The sequence below is a fragment of the Papio anubis genome, chromosome 1 (genome assembly GCF_008728515.1).
Source record: "Papio anubis isolate 15944 chromosome 1, Panubis1.0, whole genome shotgun sequence".
Lineage (NCBI taxonomy): Eukaryota > Metazoa > Chordata > Mammalia > Primates > Cercopithecidae > Papio > Papio anubis.
Window position 1 is genome coordinate 84,351,357 of NC_044976.1, and position 16,531 is coordinate 84,367,887.

General features: G+C 35.0%; 1 protein-coding gene across 7 annotated transcripts in view; it reads right to left on the reverse strand.

The window, feature by feature from the left end:
* Positions 1-16,531, reverse strand: part of COL24A1 (collagen type XXIV alpha 1 chain) — a 386,758-nt gene that overhangs the window by 261,748 nt on the left and 108,479 nt on the right. For all 7 annotated transcript variants that reach the window (XM_031650448.1, XM_031650446.1, XM_021943525.2 and 4 more), the window contains 2 exons: positions 9,225-9,278; positions 7,065-7,109 (listed from right to left, as the gene is read on the reverse strand). In XM_031650448.1, coding sequence (XP_031506308.1) covers positions 7,065-7,109; positions 9,225-9,278 — 99 coding nt within the window. The remainder of the gene's footprint in view (positions 1-7,064; positions 7,110-9,224; positions 9,279-16,531) is intronic.

Below are 16,531 nucleotides of genomic sequence, written 5' to 3' on the forward strand. Positions count from 1 at the left end.
CAATAGCAACATAAGGGTATGAAAGAAAAATTTGCAAAACAAAATGGCACTTCTTGGTGGTTTGGGATCAGTTATAATTTCTGTGTCATTGAGGTCTCATTTTTCTTCTTTCACTCACTACCTTTCTTTGCCTGGTTTCCTTACTACTCTTTATAATGGAAATCCAAGTTAGTTCAAACTTCTCTTTTTAGTTTTGAAATATTAAGGAACTCTTGAAGTTGTATTTGTGAAATGCCAAAAATGTTACCCCTTGTAGTTAGAATTCCAATTTCTTAGGATAGCATCTAGGCCCTCTCTATCAGACCTCCATCAATCTTTCCGGTCTCCTTTCCTTCCATTGTCCTCATTTCCATTCCCCTTTACTTCTCCCTCCCCGAAATCCTCCGTTCTAGCTGCAGTGGACATGCTCTCCCTTATCAAATGCTCAGAACCTTTGACAAGACAGTTACCAGTACTAGAATGCCATTCTACTTCACTACTTAGTACACAGCACTGTACTTTTTTTTTTTCTGCCTTCCTAGTCTGTGCATTTTGTGACAGCAGAAAAACATGTCCCATTTGCTTTTTTAATTTCCCAGACCCAACATAATAACTGGCAGATAACAGTTCTGAAATAAAGTGTAGAATGAATACTGAAGGGATTAATTTGAAATGGTGACTTCTAGAGCTCAATATCCCAACATAACAGCATTTCTAATTGTCTACATTTATATAATACAAATTTCAGAATGGAGAATATGACATCATATGGATGAGTCTTAAAGTCTTTGAAATATAACTATGATAAATTATTTCTAACATGTTTAATCCTGAAATATATAACACTGTTACAGGCAAAGGGTAATACTTTCCAACTTAACAGATATGCAATATTAATACATCATGCTTGTAATTTCAAATTATGTCAATAGGAAAACTTATGCTTATGATTACAGTGGATAGTTTATTCAAAGTTCAGAGCTTTAAAACTTATGATAGGTTAGAAAAATACAAAAATATCTATGTTTGGAAATTGTGCAAAAGTAATCCAAGAAAGTATGGAAAGGACTATCTTAACAAACACACAAAAAAATCTTTCTTTGTGTCCTGTTGTTTTCTTCATAGATAAAATAATACTTTTTCAGTAAGTATATTACTGGCATCTTCAGATGAATATACTTTGTATGTATAATATCCTATTTTACTTTTCAGTGACTCTATAAGAAAAATCACCTAATGATAAGTATTGGGAGATATGAAAAATACATTATAATGAATTTAGAAAAATAAAGAACTATAAAGTAAAATTGAATACTGTGGAATCGAAATTTCCAAGAAACAGCATGTCACAGATTGAGTGGAAATTCTACTCCTGAGAAACTATAGCCTTCTGAAAGTAACTCAGTTCTCAGTTCTACAAAGGTAACCTGAAAGTCCTTCAGCATTCCCTACCTACCAACTCATCTTCCACAAGAATGTGGAACAGACAGAAGAAATACTTTCGTGCATGGGAGCTTTGCTGAGGGTGTTTGGGATATGGTATCAGAGACAGAGGCGCCTCCCACACAGCTCCTCTGAGAACTTCTGAATTAAAGTCAAAGAAATAGAGAGACCCAAAGGATAAGTTATTTATATTAAAAAGAGCAGTCACTGGCCAATTAATAAGAGTTCACATGAGTATACTGCAGAAAGGACTGTGAGTTCCACATGGTTCTTTTTAATCACACCCATCATACTCATACGTGATACACATTGTCACTAGTCTAAGAAAGCATATAACAATGATGACCAACTGCATGGAAAAAATAATTTAGTTAAAGCAATAGCATCTTTTATCAGAAACTAAACCTGCTGGAAGGGAACACCTGAGAGATAAAGCAGAGGCTGCTGCTCTGGGCAAGCAGACAAGTTGTTTACTATGCAATATAAAGGTTCTTCATAATCCTTCCCAATTACTTTCAAAACCTCAATTCCTTCCATTCTGCTCCCAACCCCCTACTTCCTATGCTACAATCCCACTACTCCTCTTTCCATTCCCAAACATTCATTTTCCCCCATCTTCTGTGTATTTGAACACAGCATTTTTGTATCTAAAGAACCCTCTTCCCCCTTTCACCCCACCCCATTCGTATACAATCTTCAAGATATAGCCCCCAAAATATCTCCTTTGTGAAGCCTACTCTGACTTTCCAAGATAACACAAATTGCTCCTTTCTCAGTGGTTTTACATTTAATCCATTATAGCAGCAATCACAGTATATGACACTACTTATTTTTCCTTCTATGCCATTAGATTGTAATATTGCCAAAAATAGGAATCTTAACTTGTTCATATTATTAGGCCTAGCAGTTAGTTCAGCCATTTGGTAGGTGCTCATGTTGTTTTAATTTTTAAAAGTAATGAATGTAAAATGGAAGTAACAATAACTGCTTTATTTACATTACAATTCATTGAGGAGCAAATAAGATATGTATATGAAACTACTTTGAAAAGTAGAAAGGACCATCTGTATCAATTTAGAAGAGATGAGGACTACAAAGATGGCTCTTACTATCTGATGGTTAATTCTCAAATGGTTTTTGGGCTGGGCCCAGGGCCTCGCTGCTTTGTGCAGTCTCAGGACTTGGTGCACTGCATCCCAGCTGTGGCTAAAAGGGGTCAACACAGAGCTCAGGCTGGTGCATCAGAGGGTGCAAGCCCTGAGCCTTGGCTACTTACACGTGGTGTTGAGCCTGCAGGTGTACAGAAGTCAATAATTGAGGTTTGGGAACCTCTGCCTACATTTCACAGGATGTAAGGAAATGCCTGGATGTCTAGGCAGAAGTTTGCTGCAGGGGTGACGCCCTCATGGAGAATCTCTGCTAAGACAGTGTAGAAGGGAAATGTGGGGTCAGAGCCCCCACACAGAGTCCCCACTGGGGCACTTTTGAGTGGAGCTGTGAAAAGAGGGCCACCAACTTCCAGACCCCAGAATGGTAGATCCACTAACAGCTTGCACCATTCACCTGGAAAAGCCGCAGGCACTCAATGCCAGCCCATGAAGGCAGCTGGGAGGGGGTCTGTACCCTTTAAAGCCACAGGGTGGTGCTGTCCAAGGCTGTGGAAACCCACCTCTTATATCAGTGTGACCTGGATGTGAGCCATGGAGTCAAATTGAGATCATTTTGGAATTTTAAGTTTTAATGACTGCCCTACTTGATTTTGGACTTTCATGGCGCCTGTAGCCCCTTTGTTTTGGCCAATATCTCCTAATTGGAATGGGAGTATTTACCCAGTGCCTGTACCCCCATTGTATCTAGGAGGTAACTAATTGCTTTCAATTTTACAGGTTCATAGATGGAGGGACTAGCCTTGTTTCAGGTGAGACTTTGGACTTGGACTTTTGGGTTAATGCTGGAATGAGCTAGGACTTTGGGGGACTGTTGGAAAGGCATGATTGTGTTTTGAAATGTGTCCTCACATGAGATTTGGGAGGAGCCAGTGGCAGAATGATATGGTTTGGCTATGTCCCCACCCACAATCTCATCTTGAATTGTAATTCCCATAACCCCCACAGGCCAAGGACTGGACCAGGTGGACATAATTGGGTCATGGAGATGGTTGCCCCATGCTGTTCTCACGATAGTAAGTGAGGCTCATGAGATCTGATTGTTTTATAAGCATCCGGCATTTCCCCTGTTTGCATTCACTCTGCCACCCTCTACAGAAGGCACTTGCTTTTCCTTGCCTTCCACCATGACTGTAAGTTTCCTGAGGCCTCCCCAGCAATGTGGAACTGTGAGTCAATTAAACCTCTTTCCTTTATAAATTACCCAGTCTCAGTTATTTCTTCATAGCAGTGTGAGAATGGACTAATACAGTTATCATTAGCCATTTCCTTTTCTGTAGAATCTCCTCCCATGAACTGAAAGGTGAATGGAGAAAGAGAAAATACAGAAGATTCAGTTATTTTTCCTGAGTACTTTTATGTGCCAGGTAGTGTGCTAAGTGTTGGAGCAGAAAAGTAGAGATAGTGTTTCAGGTAGACAAACATGTGCAAAACCTTGTAGCAAAGATGCTGCTGCATGGCATCTGAGAATTAACAGCTTTGCTAGTATACAAATAGTATGTAATGAACATGTGGATAAGAACCAAACCAGACTAGATATCTTGGGCCATATTTTAAAAATTTGGTCTTAATTTTGAGAGTAATAACAGAAGCTTTTTAGCTAATCAACTCCATGCTAATAGATTAAATAAAAACTGCATGAAGAGCATCTTTGGAATCTAACTCCTTTTGCTTACTTCCTTTCTCTACCCATTGACTAATACCTACAGGTTTAACCCTATTCTAAGTTCTCAGAAAAAAAAAAAAAGTCAGTTTGTGTTCCACCATCACATAGAGTTTCTCAGGAAGGACTAAAGAAATCTTATAAGGTAGATAATATACACTTAAGGGAGTATAAGTTTTAAGGAGGTGGTACAGCCCAACAAAATTCTGGACTCTGGATTTGGATCACCTGGCTTCAAATCTGGGCTCAAACACTTATCAGCTCAGTAGTCATGGGTTGATCTGAGAATGCAATGACTTAACAATTTTGGCCAGTCCACTGAAAATAGTAAATAAATGTGAGGCGCCCTCAGTAATTTTATTATTAGTACTACTACAAATCTTACCATTATGTTAGAGAAAAGTTTAAATGTTTCAGACTCACACAGGTTCTTTGACTCTAAATCCCATATTCATGTTATCCCAAGATGGCAAGTTAAAGCTTATGCTGACTTAAATTTTACCACAGTTCCAATAACTGAGCTCCTGACTTATTTATTTTTATTTATTTGATTTTTTTTTAGAGAGATGGGGCCTTGCTTCATCACCTAGGCTGGAGTGCAGCAGCATGATCATAGCTCACTGCTGCCTCTAACTCCTGGGCTCAAGAGAAGCTCTCACCTCAGCCTCCTAAGTAGCTGAGACTACAGGTGTGCTCTACCTCACTTGGCTAATTGAAACATTCTTCTCAGCTTTATTTTTTAAACTACTTTTTTATTTAAATAAGGAGAATTCTTCCCTATGGAAAGAGCTAGCACAATCACATATTTGAAAGGAGAAACAGTAGGTACTGAACTGGAGGAAAAGGGCGAAGGCTGAGTGTGCCAGCACCAGCCTGGAGAATCCACAATTCCACTTCCTATCCAAGGTAAGTTTCCCAAAATAATATATAAACAAGCTGCACATTATACCTTTAGCCATTGTCTGCCCTTTCAAATATCTGGTCTACATGAAAAGACAAAGAGGAAAGGCCAAAACAAAAACAAAAGGAAACAAAAACAAAATGCAACCCTCTCAAAAACAAAAGAAAAAAAACCCCAAATCTCTTTTACTACACAAGGCATGAGGTCAAAAGCTTAGAGTACAGTGTCTCCTTTAAGCCATGGAAGAAAAGCATCCACATAGAGCCTTAGCAAGAAATTCCACTCTGAGGCTTTGTAACATGCTGAAGACAGGGCCCTAGGGGTGCTGCTGCCATCTTGGAGGCCACCAACTGAGGTGGAGAGTCAGTGAACAGCAGGTCTCATGCACTTGGAAGATCACCAGCCAAATATGCACTGGTGGCCTGATGGAGTATGGCTGGGTGACTGTCTACCCCCAACACTGAACCACTCCTATCCCGGATGACCTACTTCTTAGGTCTGTCTCATATTTCACAAAAGAGCTGGAAGTCCGCATTTCTCATTCATCACAATACAGGACAAAGCACACACACTCTAGTATCTTTGGTCATCAAAGGCCATTTCCAACAAACTCTCAAAGGTTTGCTTTGCAAGAAGTGAAAAGGGACAAATGAAGATTTGAAGGGCAGCCTGTAGCCACTTGGCAGAAGGAAACCAAATGGCAGGGAGGGGGCTTCACCAGAACTGCCATGCTGCCACAGTGGGCCAGGCTGATTTTCTTTTTTCTTTCTTTCTTTTTTTTTTTTTTTTGTTGTTGTTGTGGAGTTGGGATCACATCATCTTGCCCAGGCTGGTCTCAAACTCCTAAGCTCAAGTAACCCTCCTGCCTTGGCCTCCTAAAGTGCTGGGATCATAGGCATGAGCCACCATGCCCGGCCATGACTTCTTTGACCAAGCTGTCACCTTGTGCTTTGGGACAGCTAAAGATAAGGGAAAGAAGACTAAAAGAAAGGCTATCAGTATATTGAACAGACATTTGCACTCCCATGTTTATTGCAGCAGTATTCACAATAGCCAATATACAGAATCAACTTAAGTGTCCATCAATAGATGAATGAATAAAGAAAATGTGGTACATACAAACAATAGAATACTATTCAGCTATAAAAAAGAATGAGATTCTGTCATTTGCAACAACATGAATAGAACTGGAGGACATTATGTTAAATGAAATAAGCCAGGTACAGAAACGTAACTAACACATGTTCTCACAAATATGTGGGAGCTAAATATATGAGAAGGGTAGGGGTGGAGGATATAAAAGGGATGATAAATAGATACAAAAATACAGTTAGAAAGAATAAGATCTAGTATTTCATAGCACAATAGAGTGGCTATTTTTAACAATAGTTGATCACAGATTTCAAAATAAAATAAAAGAGGGAAATTAGAATGTTCCTAACACAAAGAAATAATAAGTGCTTGAGGTGATACAAGCACCAATTATTCAAATTTTTATCATTACACATTTTTTCTTATAATAGATATCAAATATACCCCATAAATATGTACAACTATTACGTATTGAAAATAATTGACAATTTTTTAAAAAGGAAAGAAGTGGGTCTTCTATGTCTTATGCTTTTGAGGAAACTTTTGCCTTAGGTATCCTTTAGCGTACAGGTACAAACACATACATACAGGTCTATAAAAATATACCATTATTTTTTCTTATCATAAAATACATTAATTTTTTGACTTATACTACTGGTCTAATTATTCATATCTGGTTGAAAAATACATTTAATCAACGTTGATAACCAATAAAGACAGTAAAACTTCTCATTTTCCTAAGTTTCAAAAACACATCTAACATATATAAATTGCACAATAAAATATTTTTTTAAGAATGATGATATTTAGTGATACTCACTCTAAGCCCAGGAAACCCCGGAGGACCAGTGCCACCTACAAGTCCCTATTGTAAAAGAAATGTGCAATACTTATTAAATTTGATTCCCAACTACTGAGGGTATTTCTGAAGATAAACACAAAAACTTTCTAGCTAAGAATACATCAAAATGTACCTTCTATTATAGCTAACTTCTCAAACTCCCCTAATCTTATGCATCCTCCTGAGAAGGACAAACCCATGGTGGCCGTTTATGTTCTTCACAAGTGCCCTTAGCTAAATGCTTTTGGACGCCAGGACTACCACTTAATTCTAGCTTAAGTAGAGTCCTCTCTGTTTCCTACGTATTTAACCAAGGAAGTAAATCCCATCAATAATCAACACTGTACATTTAATTAGGCTATCTATTCTATGAAAAGACAGGCGGTCAGCATGTAGGATTAGAAAAGCATTTTCAGATGTTTTAAAACACTATCGACTCTTTTGAAGTACACTTTAAATTCTCTAATCTTCATTTTTCTCATTAAAACAGAAATACCAATATCTCTTCTCATTGTAAAAATCACAATAAAATTTGTCATATGTAAAGGCACTATAAAAATTATAAAATTTTCAATACTGTTAAATTATTTATGTAAGTATCAGATTTTAATGGTCATTATTAAATATTCCAGCTGATTTGTGATTGGTCTTTTGAACTCATTGTCATTACACTTTATAGTCTTTAAGATAATTCCTAATTCACTTTATGTCACTGTCACATTATTTACAAGGCACAAAGTACATGAATGTCCTTCTTTTTTTGCATTTCAAATTCTGTTCTGAAACAAAGGCAGAGAATATACTATAGGGGATTATAAACCAGTAAACTAAATATATCCAATTGACTCTTGTATTTTAAAGATTTTAAAAACTCAAAATGCTTCTGAAGAAACATTATTATATTTTAAATGAAGAGCAGAAAACTTTAAATATTCTAGGAAAATGTTAATATTAATATAATTTATATAATTAATATTAATTAAATATTAATTGAATTATATAAATCAATTATATATTAATTAAGATATAATTAATATTAATTATATATTTAGATAATTATATAATTTACATAATTATATAATTAATATAATTTAAAAGAAAACTTCAAATATTCTAGGAGTCTTAATAGACTTCGTGGATAGTAACTGACAAAAAATTATGTAAAATGGCTTCACACTAGGTACACAAGAGCACAAATGGCATTAAAAATAAATAATGTTTACTTTATTATGCTTGAAATACTCTTCAGAATCATGTGCAAGAAATAAAGATAAACATTCCACTTAAAACATCATTCAAGTTTTTAACAATGTATTTGAAAATCAGTTCTACTCTTATCTGCTATGCCTTATAACAAATGAAACCTTGGCTGAATTCACTGAATGAGCTAATATAGTTTTAATTTGGAAAACAGAAGTAACAAAGAAGAAAAACAAACTATTTTAAACTCTTTATATTAGTGATTTACTTATGTGTAATTATTGGAACTATTCCCAATTTAGGCTACAGAGATTTTGTGTTTTTTCTAACTCACTTTAAAATTATGAAAAGAATATGTAAATGGCATAGATTGGGAAATAGCTATTGGATGCTTTTTAAGGGCAAAAGCTAAAGCTGTTTCTACCTAGTGCCAAAAAATAGCAATCCATCATCATTCTTTGATGATATAATTAAACTAATTTTAGGACAGTAACTCTTTCTCAATCTGAACATTGACAGTTAAAAAATCCCAAAGTAGAATAATTTTCCATAAAACACTAAGAAGTAAGGTGGATCAATGACAGGTTTGAATCCAAAGAGCAATCACTGAGTGTACAATTTTTATATAAGTCTTGTTGGTACTTTCATGTATAAGAGCCAATATTGTGATCATATATTTTTAATATTTTACTTAAGCAGTTATACCTATTTAACACCATCAAAATAATTAATTTAAAGATTGAATGTCATGATGAAATTTGAAATATTTTTGACTTATTTCCCAAGTTGAAAAATCACAAACTGGAATGTGCACAGTCATGTGGAGATTGTTTTTCCAATAGTGTTTATTCACAAATATTATAATAAGGACTGTAAGTGCAGTGCTATAAAGTATGAATGATGTTAGAATGCAAGACTGGACCAACATAATGTACTCACAGGACTGCCATCAAGACCAGCAGGGCCTCTGTCTCCAAAGTCACCTGGAAAACCCTGTCACAGGGAAAGAGGAAGAATGCCAACACATATAAAGAATTCATTTTTGCTGTATTTTCTAATAAAGAATTTGGTAATAGAAAATATTTATTTCCTAACTCTTAAACTGTAATGCAACAAACACACTCTTTTGCATAACACACTTAATTGATTTTAAATACAATATTTCAAAAAATAAAAAACTAAATACAATATTTCTATATGTTATAAAATTATTTTATATGCCACATAACATATACAGAAAATGAAACTGAAGTTTGTTTATCATACATAAAAAATCACCAAATGAAAGGAAAAATTATGAAGATTTCTCATTGAACAATCTTCAGTTATCTCTGCTATTCCAAACTGTTTCTATACTCACTCCACAGAGAATAAAACAGCTAGTATTATTAAGCACTTACCATGTGCTAAAGGCTTTATGCACATAATTATATATACACACTTCACTTCATTTCATCTTCATAACAGGTCTATTTAATAGATACTAATAATCTCACATTGTTGTTGAGGAAGTTAAAGCACAGAGAGTGTAGGTCAGTTGCTCAAGGTTAGACCATTAAAGATGGGTGGGACAGAGATGTGAATGGAGGCAGACTGATCTAGAGTCCATGCTTTTTCAACTATGCTGCACTGAATACTTTAAATCATCATTCCAAGACACATATGTAAAACAAAAAATCCTTTAAGTACAATTTTATTAAGGAAAGGAATAATACACATAAATACTACAGACTTAAAATGAGGTGAAAATTAAAAGCTTCCCAAATGCCTATTGAGAATTCTACATGGTAAAACTATGAAGGACGGTAAAATAACAAACCTTCTCATTGTAGATTCTATTGTAAAATAACTCAATGCTCAGCGACTCTTACTTTATAAAACTACATTTTTCTCTAAAGATTTACCATTCCTCAACTTTAAAGCTCACTTTTTAAGAGGCTACTTTATAAAAATGTTTATAAGACTTACTATTATAAATATTTTCATAATATTCATTTACAACAACCAGGAACAACAAAAATAAAAGTCTATCATTAGATTCTTATAATCTCTTTACTTAGGCAAGTCAGTATTAAATATTATGTTTAACAGACTGCCAAAAATTACTGGTTCCCAGAACAAAAATGAATAAGCTAAACTTAAAAGATAGTTTAACAATTGAAAAAATGTACAATGTTTCTAAAATATAGTTAACTCCTACTAGAAGCACAGTTTCCCTTATCCTGTAATCAAAGGATAATGTAAAAACCATCTGTGTAGTCAAATATATTGTAGCCATACTCCCTTCAAAGTTAGTTGAAGTTCAAGCAAGCATTTTACTTTCATTGTCTTTGGAAGTCAAATTTTGTTGTCAACAACTTGCAACTCTGCAATACATTATCCTATTCAGTATGAGCTAACATGGATATTTGAAAGTATTTATGACACACGGGTAATGGAAAAAGTAGAAGAAATATATACTACAGTAAGTCTGAAACATAAGAGATGATTGATTTTCTTAGATAGATCATAAGTAGGTTTTTCAGAAACCTCACTGAAATAATAAAGTATAGGGGACACACTGCATGATTCCATTGCTGTGTAATGTCTACAACAGGCAAATTCACAGGGACATAAAGTGGATTAGTGGTTGCCTGTGGCTGGTGATGTGGGGGAGGAATGGAAAGTGACTCCTAATGAGTACAGGATTTCTTTTGGGGGTGATGAAAATGTTATAAAATCAGATACTGTGATGGCTGCACAATTCTGAATATACTCAAAACTGCCAAATTATACACTTTAAAGGTGAATTTTATGGTATGTGAATTATATGTTAATAAAGTTGTTCTTAAAAAACAACCTGAACAAGGAGTGGGATTGCTGAAAACATCTTTGGGGATTCACTCAGGATTGCCTAGAGAATGTGCTGTTCTCCCCAGTCCTTCCCAGTGCCTTGCATCCAGTGGGAGAAACTGCTCTCTGGCTCACCTTCCCTCAAAATTAGTAATTTCTCCCTACCTAGCAGAGGGAAGATGGGAGAGAGAAGAGGGGAAGGAATTGTGATCAATTTTTCCCTCATCACAAAATACTTACTTTCTAAACCAGCATAAAAACAATGCAATACTCATTAATTTCAACTGCTTATTCTTCCGGTAGTTCACAAACATGCGTATTAGTTGTTCACCTTGACTTTGCCCCTGAAATAATTTAGATGAGCTGAGTAATATCTACTTTAAATTTTTAATGTATTTTTCTTTCTTCTTATTATTATTATTATCATTGTAGAGATGGGGGTCTCACTGTGTTGCCCAGACTCTTCTCAAACTCCCAGCTTCAAGCGATACCTCCTGCCTCAGCCTCCCATAGTGTTGGGATTACAGGCGTAAGCTACCATACCAAGCCCTTGTGTATTGTTTCTTTTCCCACTTTATTACTCATTAAACATTTCATTTTAATTCTCTATTCTTGACAGAGATTATTTATTCTTTTAATCCGTCTTATATACTGATAATGTATTATCAATTTTTGAAATAATTTCTATGAAATCTAGACACTTCTTGTTTTATGAAATACTGCACAGCTAATACCACAAAGGCATTATTTGGCTCTTTATTAGATACATAATATTTTCTTTTAAAGAAAATCATACCAATGTTTTATACTGTTGAATCTCCTTGCTTGTTTATTGTTTATTCAGTTGTTTTTCAATGTTAATAACTGCATTAATATTTTTAATACAGGTGAGGTTCTATATTCTTTTAATCACGAGCCTAAATGTTTGCAGCCACATAGGTTCATTGCCAAAAAAATGGTCTTCAAGATTGCTTGTGAAATATGGAACAGTAGTAACAAACTACATATTTTTCCTTTAATTTTATAATACAAAAGACAGTCTCTATAATTTCTTTAACCAGTTGAAAGAATGTTGAAGAATGAAATATTTTGTTATATTTGCCTAGTAGAAAATTATAATCATTAATTTAAATCAAATTGTGTTTTCCTAAAAATACTCTCACATTGCCAAAGGACATAACGGTCATTTTCCAGGATTATCATGCAACAGATAGGAAAGCTCAAGAGTTTTTGCTTTTCTTGTTCAATTTGCCAGTTTCATGAATGTAATTTTCACCTTCTAATGAGCATGCCAGAGTCACACCATTGCTTCTGTGTTGTATATAGTTCTCTTTTTCACATTTTGATCAGTTAAAATATTTTATGTGATAAAGAATACGATGTTTCAGGAATTCAACTAATCTCTTCAACTTGTGAATAATTTTCTATTTTCTTGTTTATTTCCAATGATCAGTGTGGTGGACACTTTAAAGGATCTCCGAAGATTCCCATTTCCTGGTGTTCACACTTTTCTATGACATCCTCCCTTTGAGTGTAGCTAGCACCTATGACTTGCTTAATCTAACAAATAGTATATAGCAAAGGTGATGATATATCATTGCCATGATTATGTTACACTATATAAGACTGTCTTAGCAGCCTGGAGCTACAGGCTTCTCTCATGAGTTTGATGAAGTAAGCAGCTGTGTTGGAGAAGTCCATGTGGCAAGAAACTGTGGGTGACTCTGAAAACTGTGGACAGTCTATAAGACCTGAGGGTGGCCCACAGCCGAGAGCCGGCAAAAAGCCAGAGCCCTCCATTCTACAACCTCAAGGTAATAAATTCTTCCTACAACCTGAAAGAGTCTGGAAATGAACCTTTCCCCAGTCAAGCTTAAAGATGATAATGCAGCCTGACACTTTGATTGCAAACTCATGACTAGAGCAGAAGACTCAGTGAAGTAACACCTAGATTCCTGACCCATGAAAACTGCAAGATAATAAATGAATATTGTTTTCAGCTGCTAAGTTTGACATATGTTATTAATTATGGTAAAATAGCAATGGAAACAGAAAACCAGTTAAATTGGTAATTAAATCTTCTTTAGAGAATATATAAAGTCTTATTTCCAAATTTTACCATAGGTAATGCTCAACATAAGTCTACTGTTGTTTCTAGTTTTAAAAAACTCAAGTAGATCATCTCTGAAGATTTTCTACTGCTGTCTACTTCCTATTACAAATTATAATTAACAACAAATTAAAAAATGTTAAAATTTTTGTATTTACTTTTTAAAAAATTTGACTTAATCTTATTAAATATCTGTATTTCAAACTTTATCATTCTAGCATTTCATGTCCATCTATTGCCAACGTAAAAAAATCTTATCATACTTCATGAATTTTTTGTCCATATTTATGTAAAGACAAATTTAATAATAATATGCATTATTTAATAATGGAAAATGCTTGTCAGTCTCCAATTGCAACTGTTGCAAATATCACTAATTCTATTACCTCAGGAACAACAAATTATAACAGAAAGAAAGGATAATAGAAGCTTTAAATTACCAGAAAACAATATTTTTATCATGTAAGATTCTATTGCATTCATGCTGAGAGAAAAATTAGATAATTAATTTCTCTTTCCTTTGATTGAAATGCTTCTACTGCCTTCTCGAACCCTTACGAAAATCTTGAGCAGTTTCTGTCTCCAATGTCAGCAATGGTACCACTTACAAACCTTCACGGCATTCAGACATGAAGATACAGGCAAGAGATGTGGAGAATTTCTCTGAAGCCTAAACATTATTAATTTAAACTGTGGTATCCAGCCTCAGTGATGGACCTCAGTGATCTTTGATTCCTGGATTCCTGGTATTCATGCTCTTATGTAGTCCAGACCAACCCTGAATTATGTGAGCCTATGTGACCAAAAGAATATAGAAGTGACAATGTGTAATTTCTGAAGCTAGGTCATAAAGATACCACAGCTATCACCTTGCTGTAGTATCTTTACACCACTCACTCTGGGGGAAGCCAAAGTTGTGTTCTGAATATACTCAGCAGCACTGTGGAGAGGTCTCCATGGGGAGGAAGTGAGGTCTCTCACCAACAACTAGCACCAACTTGGCCAGCAAGTGAGCCTCCTTAAAAGGAAATCCTCCAACCCCCAGTCAAGCCTTTGGATGACAGTAGCCCTAACCAAAATCTTAACTACAACCTCATGAATCAGAACCACCCAACTATGCCACTACCAAATTCCTGACCCACAGAAACTATAAAAATAATATATATTTATTGTTGTTTTAAACCACCAATGTAATTTGTTTCATAGCAATAGATAGCTAATACATAGTAACAAGAGCGACTGTCTAGGATCACAGGGCATGCGATGCCAGTGCTAAGTGCTGGATTCTGAATGACAGAGGCACTCAAGTATTTTAAATGTATGATATGTAGGGCCCTCTAAAGCTCAGAGCCCAGAGCAAGTTTCTCTGATTCCTGGGTCTAACAATGGTCCTGTTATCAAACATGGTAGTTATTAAACACTAAGACCAAAAGAAGTTCATTAGACTTGATAGGCCTGAATACATGTATGTGATATTAATATTTTAGATCACTCATAGATACTACATTTGGTAGTATATTTAAATATGTTTAAACAGTGAAAACCTTCTTCCTTAGCATGTCCAGTAAAAGCATTATTTTCCTAGCTCCACAAACAATTTTTTTAAATGTATATAAAATAACTAGGAAAATAAGAAGACCAAGATAACCATAAAATGGTCACAATGACTATATTTACAGAATTTTTAAAAAACAAAAGCAATGCAAAAATAACATATTTTGTTATTTCTAGAGGAAGGTTTAGAAACAACATATTTAATCTGAAGTAGAAATGAATATAAATTATCATAGAAGGTTAATACTAAACAGGCATTAATAATCATAACAGAAATAATTTGTTCTAAAACTAAGCATTGAAAATACAGGATCACACTAACTTGTCTAGAATTAGAAACACTAAAATTTAACTTAGAAGTTATTTTTACACATTCTGCATATGAATACATATTACCAGGAAATACTGGTATTTTAAAATCCTTCATATATAAAACAAGATCACTGCAGGAAAAGGCTGGAGTGTGAAGTATTCTGTGATGATCTGATCTCTTCACCCTTCTTTTCCTCACAGCAAGGACAATTTGATCCATACTCAGGGTCAACCGGATCCTCAAAATTGAGACTAATTGTAAACTTCAGCAGAAACATGAGTAGGTCTGGCCCCATTCATGGAGATTTGGCATCAAGGCAGGCTTAATGCTAACCTGGGCCTCAATTTCCAGATTCAAGTTCTGGCCCTGTTCTAAAAGACTGATTACCACATTGTGTCCTTTTTCTTGTGTCCAAAAACCAGATGTGGTATACAACATCATGTTCTATCCCTCAATAATAAAGGTCCCACCTTATTCTTGCTATTCGCCCTCCTAGAGAATATCATCCCTGAGCCCAACCTAGGCCTAAATGCCACATGTGCACTCACACTTCTGATTTTGATAACCTACAAGGCTCTTTGAGTTGTCCCTTACATTATCCACCCTGAAGATAATTTCCATATTCCCACCCACTGGTGTTACATCCCTATGAAATCAATCATGTTCTGCCCGGACTTCCTCCAAATTAAAATATGTAGTTCATTGGGTGTCCCTCTTCTTAGTGTCTATGCCAACCCTGTGGTGGGGTTAATTAAAAGTCCTGAAATCTTCCATACATCCCGTCATACTATTATATATGTATGTTAGCCAAATATAGCTACTACAGACTAAGCCCAGTAAAGTAGAATACATAAATTACATTTTTCCTGAAGGAGGCAGAATCCCTTAACAATTAATAACAACTTTTTCATAATGTTCTAGCTAGAGTTGTACTTTATGATCGAATTAACTGCATTTTCTTCCTAAAACAAAACAAACAAGAGTCTCTAAATTTTCCACAAAATGTATGTATCTGAGATGCTACTATGCAATATGTATTTAAGACTGTCTTGGGCTAAAGATAAAAACTAATAACAGATGTCCAACACCAGGATCTTATATTCTGAAATTCTAACTCTAGATTTAGAAGCCAAAATACAGTTTACTTCAAATACACTCTTCTAACAGAAAAACATACGAGAAAAGAGGCACAGGCACTCCTTTCTGTAATTAGAAAAGTAAACATCTCGGAAGACTGGGTGCCTTAAGGGTGTTATTTTGCCCACCATTCTAGGATGTGATATTTTTATCTTCAGAGGAAGAAAACTAAGTACAGTTTTGCTGTTTGTCAAACTTTAAATGTAATGTGATTTGATTATTTATAATCTATTTCTAAGGGTCTGAAAAATTCCTTGAAAAACATCAGTATTCTGATAGCAGTTTTCTAGGTGTTGTTGA